Source organism: Marmota marmota, unplaced genomic scaffold (assembly GCF_001458135.2).
Source record: "Marmota marmota marmota unplaced genomic scaffold, marMar, whole genome shotgun sequence".
Lineage (NCBI taxonomy): Eukaryota > Metazoa > Chordata > Mammalia > Rodentia > Sciuridae > Marmota > Marmota marmota.
The window spans coordinates 13,280,651-13,295,217 of record NW_026000272.1 but is presented as its reverse complement, the minus strand read 5'-3'; the positions used below and the strand labels follow the sequence as shown (position 1 = coordinate 13,295,217).

Here is a 14,567-nt window from a genome sequence, read left to right as displayed (position 1 = left end):
ATTTCCTTTATCCATTCATCTACTGAAGGGAATCTAGGTTGGTTCCACAGTTTAGCTATTGTGAATTGTGCTACAATAAACAATGATGTGGCTGTGTCCCTGTAGATGCTGTTTTTAAGTCCTTTCAGTATAGACTGAGGAGTGAGATAGCTGCCTCAAATGGTGGTTCTATTCCCAGTTTTCCAAGGAATCTCCATACTGCTTTCCATATTGGCTGCACCAATTTGCAGTCCCACCAGCAATGTATGATTGTGCCTTTCCCCCCACATCCTCACCAACACTTATTGTTGTTTGTATTCTTAATAGCTGCCATTCTGACTGGAGTGAGATGAAATCTTAGAGTGGTTTTGATTTGCATTTCTGTAATTGTTAGAGATGTCGAACATTTTTTCATATATTTCATATATTTGTTGATTGATTATATATCCTCTTCTGAGAAGTGTCTGTTCAGTTCCTTGGCCCATTTATTGATTTTTTTTTTGGTGTTTAAGTTTTTGTGTTCTTTATATACCTAGAGATTGGTGCTCTATCTGATGTGCAAGTGGTAAAAACTTGCTCCCAAGCTGTAGGTTCTCTGTTCACCCACTGATTGTTTCTTTTGCTGAGAAGAAGCTTTTTAGTTTGAATCCATCCCATTTACTGATTCTTGATCTTAATTCTTGCTCTATAGGAGTCGTATTAAGGAAGTAGGGGCCTAATCTGATATGATGAAGATTTGGGTCTAATTTTTCTTTAATAGACATAGTGTCTCTGGTTTAATTCCTCGATCCTTGATCCACTTTGAGTTGAGTTTTGTGCATGGTGAGAGATAGGGGTTTAATTTCACTTTGTTGCATAGGGATTTCCAGTTTTCCCAGTACCATTTATTGAAGAGGTCATCTTTTCTCCAATGTAAGTTTTGGGCACCTTTGTCTAATATAAGATAATTTTAATTATGTGTGTTTGTCTCTGTGTCCTCTATTCTGTACCATTGGTCTACCAGTTTATTTTTGTGCCAATATCATGCTGTTTTTGTTACTATTGCTCTGTAGTATAATTTAAGGTCTGGTTCCTGCTTAGAATTGCTTTGGCTATTCTGGGTCTCTTATTTTTCCAGATGAATTTCATGACTGCTTTTTCTATTTCTACGAGGAATGTCATTGGGATTTTGATTGAAATTGCAATAAATCTTTATAATGCTTTTGGTAGTATGGTCATTTTGACAATATTAATTCTGCCTATTCAAGAGCAAGGGAGATCTTTCCATCTTCTAAAGTCTTCTTTAATTTCTTTCTTTAGCATTCTATAGTTTTCATTGCAGAGGTCTTTCACCTCTTTTGTTAGGTTGATTTCCAAATATTTTATTTTTTGAGGCTATTATAAGTGGGGTAGTTTTCCTTGTTTCCCTTTTAGAGGATTTGTCACTGATATACGGAAATGCCTTTGATTTATGGGTGTTGATTTTATATCCTGCTACTTTGCTGAATTCATTTACTAGTTCTAGAAGTTTTCTGGTGGAATTTTTTGGGTCTTCTAAGTATAGAATCGCATCTTCAGCAAATAGTGCTAACTCGAGTTCTTTTTGTATCTGTATCCCTTTAATTTCTTTCATCTGTCTAATTGCTCTGGCCAATGTTTCAAGAACTATGTTAAATAGAAGTGGTGAAAGAGGGCATCCCTGTCTTGTTCCAGTTTTTAGAGAGAATACTTTCAATTTTTCTCCATTTAGAATGATGTTGGCCTGGGGCTTAGTGTAGATAGCCTTTACAATGTTGAGATGTTCCTGTTATCCCTTGTTTTTCTAGTGTTTTGAACATAAAGGGGTGCTGTATTTTGTTGAATGCTTTTTCAGCATCTATTGAGATGATCATATGGTTCTTATCTTTAAGTATATTGACATGATGAATTACATTTTTTGATTTCCGGATGTTGAACTAACCTTGCATCCCTGGGGTGAACCCCACTTGATCATGGTGCACTATCTTTTTTATATGTTTTTGTATTCAATTTGCCAGAATTTTATTAAGGATTTTTGCATTTATGTTCATTAGGGATATTGGTCTGAAGTTTTCTTTCTTTCTTTCTTTCTTTCTTTCTTTCTTTCTTTCTTTCTTTATGTGTCTTTGTCTGGTTTTGGATTCAGGGTGATATTGGCCTCATAGAATGAGTTTGGAAATGTTCCCTGTTTTTTATTTCATGAAATAATTTGAGGAGTATTGGCATTAGTTCTTTGAAGGTCTTGTAGAACTCAGCTGTGTATCCATCTGGGCCTGGGCTTTTCTTGTTTGACAGGCTTCTGATGGTGTCTTCTATTTCATTACTTGAAATTGACTTGTTTAAATTGTATATATCACCCTGATTCTATTTGGACAAATCATATGATCCTAGAAATTTGTCAATGCCTTCAATATTTTCTCCTTTTTTTTTTAAGAGAGAGAGACAGAGAGAGAGAATTTTTTAATATTTATTTTTTAGTTTTCGGCTGACACAATATCTTTGTTTGTATGTGGTGCTGAGGATCGAACCCGGGCCGCAAGCATGCCAGGCGAGTGCGCTACCGCTTGAGCCACATCCCCAGCCCAATGCCTTCAATATTTTCAAAATAATTTCTAATTATCTTCTGTATTTCTGTAATGTGTGTTCTGGTATTTCATTTTTCATCATCTATGTTAGTATTTTGATATTTTTCTCTCCTTCTCTTTGTTAGCATGGCTAAGGGTTTGTCAATTTCATTTATATTTTAAAAGAACCAACTTTTTGTTTTGTCAATTTTTTTCAGTTGTTTCTTTTTTTCCAATTTCATTGATTTCAGCTCTAATTTTTAAAAAAAATATTTATTCACAATACCTTTATTTCACTCATTTATTTTTTATGTGGTGCTGAGGATCAAACCCAGGGTCCCACGCATGTGAGACCAGCGCTCTACTGCTGAGCCAGAACCCCAGCCCCCTTCAGCTCTAATTTTAATTACTTCCTGTCTTCTACTGCTTTTGGTATTGATTTGTTATTTTTTTTTAAGAATTTTTAATATTTATTTTTTAGTTTTCGACGGACACTACATCTTTGTTTGTATGTGGTGCTAAGGATCGAACCCGGGCCGCAAGCATGCCAGGCGAGTGCGCTACCGCTTGAGCCACATCCCCAGCCCAATATATATTTTTTTAATGTGGTGCTGAGAATCGAACCCAGTGCCTCACGCATGCCAGGCGAACATGCTACCACTTGAGCCACATCCCCAGCCCCTGATTTGTTCTTCTTTTTCTAGGGATGTAATGTTTTTTGAGATGTAATGTTAAGTCATTTATTTGTTGACTTTTTCTTCTTTTAAGGAACAAACTCCATGCAATGAACTTTCCTCTTAGTACTGCCTTCATAGTGTCCCAGAGATTTCAATACATTGTATCTGTGTTCTCATTCACCTGTAATAATTTTTAAATTTCCTCATTGATGTCTTTTGCAACCCATTGTTCATTCAGTAGCATATTTTTTTAGTCTCCAGGTGTTGGAGTAGATTTTATTTTTATTTTATCATTGATTTCTAATTTCACTCCATTATGATCTGATAGAATGCAGGGTAGTATCTCTACTTTTTTATATTTGCTAAGAGTTGCTTTGTGGCATAATATAATGGTCTATTTTAGAGAAGGATCCATGTGCTGAAGAAAGTGTATTTATTCATTGAAGGATGAAATATTCTATATGTGTCAGTTAAGTCTAAGTTATTGATTGTACTATTGAGATCTATAGTTCCTTTGTTCAGCTTTTGTTTGGATGATCTATCCAGTGGTGAAAGAGGTGTGTTAAAGTCACCCAGAATTATTGTGCTGTGGTGTATTTGACTCTTGAACTTGAGAAGAGTTTGTTTGATGAACGTAGATGCTCCATTGTTTGGGGCATATAAATTTATTATTGTTCTGTCTTGTTGGTGAATGTTTCCCTTAAGCAGTATGAGATGTCCTTCTTTATCCCTTTTGATTAACTTTGGCTTGAAGTCTACCTTATTTGATATGAGGATAGAAACCCTGCTTGCTTCTGCAGTTCATGTGAGTGGTTTGATTTTTTCCAATGTTTCTTCAGTCTGTGGATGTCTTTTCCTATAAGATAAGTCTCTTGGAGGCAGCATATTGTTGGGTCTTTTTTTAAAAAAATATAATCTGCCAGTCTATGTCTTTTGATTGGTGAGTTTAGACCATGAACATTCAGGGTTATTATTGAGACATGATTTGTATTCCCATCCATTTTTGGTATTTAACTTGAGTTGGTTTCTCTGTTGATTAGTTTTTCCTTTAGTGTAATACCTCCCTTTGCTCATTTTCATTGTTGTTTTTCATTTCCTCTTCATGGAATATTTTGTCAAGGATGTTCTGTGGTGCAGGCTTTCATGTTGTAAATTCTTTTAACTTTTGTTTATCATGGAAGGGTTTTATTTCATCATCAAATCTACAGCTTAATTTTGATGGATATGAGATTCTTGGTTGGCATCCATTTTCTTTCAGAACTTGATATATGTTGGTCCAGGATCTTCTAGCTTTCAGAGTCTGGGTTGAAAAAATCTACACATAATCTAATCAGTTTCCCCCTATATGTAATCTGATTCTTTTCTCTCATGGATTTTAACATTCTCTCCTTATTCTGTATGTTAGGAATTTTCATTATAATGTACCTTGATATGGATCTGTTGTGATTTTGTACATTTCACCATCCTCTAAGCCTCTTGAATTTGGTTTTCCAATTCATTCTTCATGTTTGGAAAATTTTCTGATATTATTTCATTGAATAGATTGCTCATTCCTTTGGTTTGGAACTTTATTCTTTCCTCTGTCCCAATAACTCTTAAATTTGGTCTTTTTATGCCATCCCATATTTCTTGAATGTTCTGCTCATAGTTTCTTACCATTTTCACTGTGTGGTCTACATCCTTTTGAAGATTATATATTTTATCTTCATTGTCTGAGGTCCTGTCTTCCAAGTGGTCAAATCTGTTGGTAATGCTTTCAACTGAGCATTTAATTTGGTTTATTGTTTCTTTTATTTCAAGTATTTCTGTTGTTTTTTTTCAGTACGTCTATCTCCGTATTGAAGTAATCTTTTGCTTCCTGTATTTTTTTATATAGCTCTTTGTCAAAATGATCTTTTGCTGCCTGTATTTTGTATTTGCTCTCTTATATCATCCTTTAATTTTCAGAACATTTTAATCATGTACATCCTGAACTCCTTCTCTGTCATTTCTTCTGTGTGCTGGCCATGGATTCTAATAATGTGGTATCTTGATTAGTTTGGGGCACTTTCTTCCCTTATCTTTTCATATTGCTTGTGTGTCTTCCCTTCTGGCTGTGTGGATCCAAGGTGCTACCATTTTTACCCTATAGGCTTATAGTGCCCCTGTAGGGATCCAATATTTCTCCTTTGAGGTGAAGGACAGTGTTAACAGATCCCAATATAAACAATATACACTCTAAAAACAAATGTTTGCTATTAAGACGTTTACAGTTTGATCACAATGTACACAAATGGTGAATTCAATTATTCTGTACAATATACTCAGTAGGTTTGTAAAAAGGTTTACAATTTCTGATGGTGGACAGAGAACCAGGGGTGAGGAGTAGGATGATATGCTGAGGAGCTAGGAGGTGAGGATATAGAGTTATTATATCTTGGGAAGTGTGAAAGAGAAATGTAAAGAGGAAGATTAGTAGCAGGAAAAGGGAAAGGATGTAATTTTGGGTAGACAAGTACGTGGGAAGTCAGTAGATTACATAAAACAAACACACATAAAAAGAAACATAAAAAAGTTAAAATAGTAGAAATTGATGGAAAAAAGATAAAAAATAAAAAAGAATATACAACATACCTATAATATACTATTCAGATGTCCCAGTCCTCAAAATCCTAATTCATGCAAAGTACTTGGTTCCACATATGTTGGGGATGTGAGGGCAGGAGAACAGCAAGGGAAAGGGAAAAAAAATCTTGAAGGAAGAAACAGGGCTTGTTTTGGTTGGAGATCAGTATCTTTCCTGCTTCCCTTCCAATGGGTGGGGTTGTTTGTTGTTAGCTTGTATCTCCGCCCTCAGGATGGTGAAGGTAACCAGGGTGTCACTGTGCCAGGGTAGTGGCTGCTGGGGAGAGAGGGGAGTTAGAAACTGGGTACCTGGCCAGACAGAGTACCAAACTGGGAGTTGCCTCCACTGAAGATGGTGATGAAGGTGACCCAAGATGGAGGTGCCTGCTTTCGGTAATGGGGTGTCGGGTCGGGTGGGGGAGCCGGGTGATCTGTTGGACGATGAATTCAGAGATGAGCTCTGTGGAGTGCAGTGTGTGGCTGTGGCTGACTTCAGAGCCTGTGTGAGGTTCCCAGGTGCAGGCAAGCTATGGCACGTAGGGGACTATCTCCACTGCTACAGAGTCCCAAGATGGCAGCGACCAGGGGTGCCCCACATTGGTAGATGGGGGTCCACAAGGGAGTGGTGGCCGGAGTTCCTGTGCGTGGGAAGCTGCTGGGTGCCCTGCGTGGGAGCTGCGTTGGTAATTTCTGCATGAGTGGGTGGCCGAAAGTTCTGCTAAGGTGCACATGGTCCCGCTCGGGTACCTGGTCATCCTGCACGAGCAAGTAGTTGGGAGACCTACTCTGACGCTGAGGCCTAGAGCCCTGGACTGGCACAGTGACCTACGGTGACCATGATTCCTGTGCAGGAGCAGGAATATCACTCACAGAGAAGCAGTATTGTCACTACTTGAGTCCCAGTTCACAGAGCAACACAAAACGCTGCCTCCCTGTGGCCTGCCATCTTGGATCTCAAGATCAGAGGATTCTAATGAGAGAACAGAAAGCATCCAAAATAACGTTTCTAAATAAGAATTTGAGAAAAGATGGCATACACAAAAGTAGCATTAGAATCCTAAGACTTGGAATGAACCTTCAGAGAACATAATAACTAAAGAGCTGAATCAGACATTCCCTAAACAGTAGATCTCAAAGCTTAACCTTAATATTAACAGAATGATTGCTAATACATTCCTTCTCTCTGGGGACTGACAAAATGTCCAGGAACCATAGATATGATTTGTGGGATGGGTTCAGGAATAGTTGTCTCACCATGAAGGTGGAATGAAAAAGTCAGACACCCCTGAGTTAGATCCACAGCTCTACCTTTTATCCATTGTCTGACCTTGAGCAAAGTACTTAATATCCCTAAAAGACATTAATAAAGAACTCTTTCTCTTCCCATCCTGTTTTCCATTTCTGTGTTGTTTTTTCATGCTGCTTTCTAAGACATTTTATCAGCACTGTCTCCCAACCCTTTTATTGAGGTTTTAATTCCTCTTGTCATAGTTTTAATTCCCAAGAGCTCTTTTATTTTCTCAATAGTCCTTAAAATTTCCTCTTCTTGTTTTATGGTTGCAATATCTCCTCTAATCTCTCCGAGGATGTCAATGATAGATGTTCCTTTTTAAAGTTTTCTTCTGAGCTTCAGGGATCTTCCCCAAGAGAATAGACCTGCAGTCTTCTGCTGGGGTCGGGAAACTGGAATTATTAGACTTTGCAGAGTGGAGGAGGAAATTTGCAGGTCTATTCACTTTTTGGACTGACTTACAGTCAGTTCTCTTGGTTTATGCCTACTTACAGATGAACCTGGCACTGCAAGTTCCTGAACCTTTTTGGAGTTCTCTGGTGTAAATTCATTTGCCTCTTGGCTTTCCTTATTGATGACTTGGGATGCAGCTTTCTCAGTTGTACTAACTCAGTTACTATTTGTCCAACTGCTATCTAGTTCCTAAAATGTGTCACTAATACTGTCTTCTGTCCTGAATCTTCTTACCTTGTGTTTTGATGCCTTTATAGAATTCCTTTACTATATATGTATTTTTGTTGTTGTTGTTTTTGGTACTGGGGATTGAATCCAGGGGCATTTAACCACTGAGCCACATCCCCCAGCCATTTTTATTTTTTATTTCTGAGACAGGGTCTTGCTAAATTGTTGAGGCTGATCTCAAACTTGCAATCCTCCTGCCTTAGCCTCCCAAGTCACTGGTATTATAGGCATGTACAACTGTGTTCTGCTCCTTTACTATAATTTTTATCAGGACTTTGAGGAGGGATCAAAGCTAAATGTGTGGGTTCAATATGCTACCTTTAACCAAAAGCATCTTAATTTTTTATGTCTTTATATCCATTCATCACTTTGCATTTCAACTATCTCCAAATGAGACACTCTTACCATTTTATTTCTGGAATTTTTTCTTCTCTCATCTTGTTCCCTAGGTTTGCACTACACAATGCTGTAGATTCATTTTCCTGAAAAATTGTCCTATGTACAGCTTTGATAGTAAATTATTTCTTCAGTTGCTTTTTTATTTTTGGGTGCCAGGGATTGGACTCAGTAGCACTTAACCACTGAGGCACATCTGCAGCCCTATTTTGTATTTTATTTAGAGACAGGGTCTCACTGAGTTGCTTAGGGCCTCGCTGAGTTGCTGGGGCTAGTGTTGAACTCGTGATCCTCCTGCCTTCAACTCCCAAGCCTCTGGGATTATCTGCATGCACCATTGCACCTGGCCTTCAGTTGCTTCTTGATGCTTATAGCATAGAGTCTACATTCCTTAACCTGACATTGCAAGCCTTCCACAATTTAGCCTCCCATCTTTTTTCAACTTTATTTTGGTTACCAGGTATTAAACTCAGAGATGCCTAACCATTGAGCTACATCCCTAGCCCTTTTGATTTTTTTTAATTTTTTTATTTAGAGACAGGATCTCACTAAGTTGCTGAGGCTGGCTTCAAACTTATGATCCTCCTGCCTCAGCCTCCTGAGCCACTGGGATTACAGGCATGTGCCACCACACCCAGCTCAATCTTCTTGTTAAGGCATTCTTTTAAAACACTCATCTCCATACCCCCTGTAGCTGGGCTTGCCTGGTGATACCAAGTAGATATAACAGTTTATTTGTTGATTTTGAGTGAATAACTTCAAACTCCTTAAGTGAATACCACTCTGACCAAAGGCCCCTTAAAACACAGTTCAGTCCAGGATTCAAAATCTACATTTTATATATACTATTTTTTGATTGTGTATACTATTGCTTCAGTCAGTTTTTTTTTTGCCACTGTGACTAAAAGATCTGACCCGAACAATTTTAGGGAAAAAAAGTTATTTGAGAGCTCACAGTTTCAGAGTTCTTAGTCCATAGAAGGCTGGCTGTATTCCATGGGGCTCAAAGTGAGGCTGAGCATTGTGGTGGGAGAGTGTGGTGGAGGGAAAAAGCTCACATGATGATCAGAAAGCAGAGAGGGAGACAGAGAGAGTCTACTCCTAGATACAAAATATATACCCCAAAGCTACGCCCCCTAATGAGCCACTTCCTCCAGTCATAGCCCACCTGCCTTTAGCCACCACTCAGCTAATCCCATCAGGGATTAACTCACTGATTAGTTTAAGGCTCTCACAACCCAATCATTTCTCCTCTAAACCTTGCATTGTCTTACATGTGAGCTTTTAGGGGACACCATATCTAAACAATAACAACCATATTGTATAATAGTTGTTTCCATGGTGTGTATTACTTGACACCTTATTTATTTTCTACTAGGCTCTGAAGGTGCAAAGATGAGTAGGATGTGTAAATTATAAATAATAAATTGCTATCATATGGTGCCAAGTTTAAGCTTCAGCTCAATGGCTGTTTTACATGTTGTGATTTAATATTCTTGTAGGGTTTAACCTTATAATTCATTATATCCTTCCCACAAAAAGAATGTTCTGACTTTCATATCAAATATGTTTATATCATTTTCCTGTCGTAAGTATATTGTTTTCTAATGATATTTTCTCTCCATCAGAATTGTCTTTGCTGACCTCTTCATTATGAATCTAATTCTTTGGGTGGAAGAATCATTAGCTGCCATCTCCTTTGGTAATCTGATAAGTATCTTTGCAATATGATTTGGGATTTTAGTATCACAGACATTTTTGGTGCATACTTTGATTTTTTTGTGGGGGGAGTTCCTGGGTATTGAACCTAGGGGTGCTTAACCACTGAGCCACATTCCTAGCCTTTTTATATTTTATTTAGAGACAAGGTCTTGCTGCATTGCTTAGGGCCTCACTAAGTTCCTGAGGCTGGCTTTGATCTCATAATCCTCCTGACTCAGCCTCCTGAGCTGCTGGGATTACAGGTGTGTGCCACTGTGCCTAGCTTGGTGCATGCTTTGAAGGCTTGGAAAATATAAACTTTTAAAATTCTGCTTTTGACCACTGAATAATGCTTAAAACAATTTTACTGCTTCTGTACTATACATGATATAGAAAATGTACCATTGGAAAACTACAGAGAACAACCATTTTAGAATTAAAGATACAAAAATATTAAATCAAACACAGTAACATTTTCAAAGACACTGTTGAATATATTTCTCATATTAAAGATTATTTGCATTTCCTTTTATCTTTGGTGGAAAAAAAAAAGGACATGTTGTAGGAAGTCCGACGCCAACCAACTTAGAAAAGTAATGAAGTTTTATAGTGGGAGAAGAAGATATAGTCAGATAAATGGGGCTATTCAGTTTACAGATTTGAAGTTAGTTTATTATACATGTAGGAAAAAGGAACAGGATACCAAAAAGACTAAATGAGGTCACACTTCAAGTAGAGTATATAAAGATCTAGCATGCAATTGCAGTGGAGAAGTCAGAAAATACAAACAGGAATGTGGAATTTCACAAAGAACAGAAGAAAATATTGAAAGCTATTGAAAACTACTAAAGAGATAAATCCTTAGGCAAATACTAAGAGAACATTTTAACATTATAAATTATTTCATGTTGGAATAGTTACTAGTTAGTCTTGTTCAATCTCTCCCTTGAATTTATAAACAAGGATAAACATCTTTATTGATTGTCAAGCTGTGTGCCATCTAGTATGGTGGCTACTGGCTCTATGAACTTATTGAGCACCTTAAATATGGTTAGTCCTCATTGAGATGTGCTGTAAATACAAATTATACACTAGTTTTATTTTTTATTTATTTATTTTTATATATTTATTTTTTAGTTATAGGTGGACACAATATCTTTATTTTACTTTTTGTGGTGCTGAGGATTGAACTCAGTGTCTCATGCATGGTAGGCACACACTCTACCTCTGAGCCACAACTCCAGTCCCTATACACTAGTTTTAATACTTAGAACAATAAAACAAAAAATGTAAAATATCTTACTGTTTTTTTGTGGTACTGTGAATTCAACCCAAGACCTTGTGCATGCTAGACAAAGTTCTACTACTGAGCAGCCTCTCTGCTTATGATCACTAATCTTTATATTGGTCAAAACTTTAAATTATAATATTTGGACATGTTAGATCACATCAACTATGTTCTTTTTAAAAAAATTAGTTGTTGATAGACTTTTATTTTATTTATTTATCTGCAGTGCTGAGAATTAAACCCAGGGCCTCATACATGCTAGGCAAGCACTCTACCCCTGAGCTACAATCCAGCCCTAACTATGTACTTAAATTGTTCTTACCTGTTTCTTTTTCACTTTTTAATGTGGATACTAAAACTTAAAACTACATTTGTGGCGTGCATATTTCTATTGTACAGGGCTGATTTAGCCTTTGCCCATATAATATTCCACATCCTGTCCAGATTCAAGATTCTATGCCATTATTGTGATTCTGTCTGTATAAATTTATTTCAATGTCATTGCATTCTGATTGTTACATCATTTATTTTTGAATAATTTAGATGTCCATGTCACCCAACCAGATCCTGTGGCAGATTCCTGAACAGAGCTTCTTCACAAAACCATTTCTTGGCATTGTAATTGGTGGCATTTTATCCTTTGGCTGTATTTTTATTGAACTTTTTCATTATGAAAAGTATTTGGTGAGTATCATGTCTTAATAATCTCAAAAGTTTTGATTTTCAAAATTTTAACTGACATAATGATTCTACATATTTATGGGGTACAATGTGATCATTTAATATTTTTACATTATGTTTAATGATCAAATCACGAAGGTTAGAAAATGGATACCTAAGTATAGTTAAGTTAGGAATAAATTCTAATGTTTTACAGCACAGTAAGATGGCTAAAGTGTACAACAGTTTATTACATATTTTATAAAGAACTAGAAGAGAGGAGTTCAAGTTTTAATTTTTTTTGTGGTACTGGGGATGGAACTCAGGGCTTTGTACCTGCTAAGCATGTGCCCTGTCACTGAGCTATACCCCCAACCCCCAAAGTTTTAATTTTAATAAATTATTTTTCCTGCATTTCCTGTATTTCAAGGGGGTTAAACTGAAGTATGATTGTTTGTCAACTTTTTCACTGCTGTAATTAAAGGACCCAACCAGAACAACTGTAAAGGAGGAATATTTTATTTGGGGGCTCATGGTTTCAGAGGTCTCAATCCATAGACAGCAGGCTCCATTCCTTGGGGCTCAAAGTGAGGCAGAACATCATGATGGAAGAGTATGGTAGAGGGAAGCAGCCCACGTGGTGATCAGAAAGCAGAGAGAGACTCCACTCTCCAGATACCCAAAGGCACATCCCCAATTCCTACCTCCTCCAGCCACACCCTACCACTTGCATTCTCACTCAGTTAATCCCTATCAGGGGGTTAATTCACTGATTGGGTTAAGGCACTCACAACCCAATCATTCTTTCTCTGAACCTTCTTGCTTTGTCTCACATGTGAGCTTTTGGGGGATATCTCACATCCAAACCATAAAATGATAATACTTCACTTATCCTCATGTTATCCAGAAAATAGGAATCTGACTCAGGGAGATTTCCTAGAGAACTGTATTCATTCACTACTTTTTAAAGTGATTTTAATTGAAATTTCTATAAAGATTTACTTTTTTTAAAAAAGTAATCACCTATTATTAAGCCTTTCCAGATAACTTAGAAAAGTTGTTCTCAACTGAGCCTTTGTGGGGTTTAGGGATATGGGATCCCTTGGGTGGGAGGCAGCTAAATATGGGAAGAGACAGGGCTAGGGATGTAGCTCAGGGGTAGAGTACTTGCCTCTCAAGATGAGAAGTGGCAGCTCTGATTCTTATGTTTTTCATAGTGGCCTTCCATGGGCAGTTTCATTTATGATTCCTCTGCCAAAATCATTTTGAAGGCCATTGAGTGGGTCTTCATGTGTACTGAGCTGTAAGTAATGGTTTTCTGTCTTTTTCCTTTCTGTCAACTGTTAGTTCTGGTGTCAGGATGCCTGCTCCTATACCTTTCCTCTTTGTTACTTTTAATCTCTTATAATTCAAGAATTCTAATAACAAAATAGTTAGAAATGCATTTAAGTGAATAAATAATGCTCTTTGATTGAAGTGCAATGGCTTTAGTACCCCAGCTTTGTAATGACTCTTTCAGTTGTTCTGCATTCTTTTTTTAAGATTTCCTGATTCTTGACTGCATTCTGGTTCTGGGAACTGGCCAATTGGGGTGTTACCATGGAGGGATTTTTGGAGATGGACAAAGGCATCATGAAGTAAAATGCAATAGCCAACTGTGTGTTTTTGTAACACTTTTGTCAAACAAAACTGTCAAGTCTTCAAAAATCAGGTTTAATCATGTTCATTAAGTACTCACTTTTTAAATAGCATTATGACAAATTTGTTTGAAAGATAAACAATAAAATCTGTTACCTTGTCAGCAACTAAATATTTAACATGCTGCAGAATAGATTACAGTAACCATATTTTCCAGATGTTTTTTGATGAGAAAGTAATTTTAAAGCGAAAACTAAAAGGTTCTTTCAACGAATTTTCATTTCAGTGAAGAGCACTGTGTACAACCTATATATATTTATACAAAAGACTGTTGTGTACAACTTTGTATATATTTACTATCTATAGTGATAACTGTTCCCAACCATATACACCATTCTCACACCCAAGTATATATTTTATGTGGTACTTTAAAATCAAATTTTAGCTCTATAGTAGTGAAAGGAATTACCTCATTCTTTCAACATTTGACCAAAATATAATCCACTCAGAGATTTTTTTTTAAATATGCATATTAAAAAGTATATTTAATAGAATTATGTGTACTGTGCTATGAAGACATTTGGAAAGGCTGCATGTCAATAGATATTCAAAGACAAAGTGGCGGGGCTGGGGATGTGGCTCAAGTGGTAGCGCGCTCTCCTGGCATGCGTGCGGCCCGGGTTCGATCCTCAGCACCACATACAGACAAAGATGTTGTGTCCGCCGAGAACTAAAAAATAAATATTAAAAAAAAATTTATTTAAAAAAAGACAAAGTGGCATTTGATTCTGTTTTTTTCTGTTGTATAATGTAGCTGCTGGTGTGTTTGGCATTTACAACCTTCCGTTTCTGAAGAGAAATTATTTTTAAATATGTATAGATGACATATGAATGTTAACCCATAAAAAGGGAGGGTAAGGAGGCAAAGTATAGAAGTTTATCGGGTTAGACAAAGGAGAATGAAGGGAAGGGAGAGCAGATGGGAATGGGAAAGACAGTAGAATGAATCAGCCATAGCTTTCCTATGCTCATCCATGAATCCATCATGAGTGAAACTCCATATCATGTACAACCAAAATAATGGGATCCTA

General features: G+C 37.0%; 1 protein-coding gene across 1 annotated transcript in view; it reads left to right on the top strand.

The window, feature by feature from the left end:
* Nucleotides 1-13,995, top strand: part of LOC125614331 (transmembrane 9 superfamily member 2-like) — an 85,777-nt gene extending 71,782 nt beyond the window's left edge. Inside the window, exons 4-7 of the mRNA XM_048796967.1 lie at nucleotides 9,818-9,899; nucleotides 11,722-11,862; nucleotides 13,056-13,141; nucleotides 13,381-13,995. Coding sequence (XP_048652924.1) covers nucleotides 9,818-9,899; nucleotides 11,722-11,862; nucleotides 13,056-13,141; nucleotides 13,381-13,396 — 325 coding nt within the window. The 3' untranslated portion in view covers nucleotides 13,397-13,995. The remainder of the gene's footprint in view (nucleotides 1-9,817; nucleotides 9,900-11,721; nucleotides 11,863-13,055; nucleotides 13,142-13,380) is intronic.
* Nucleotides 13,996-14,567: the final 572 nt, after the last annotated feature.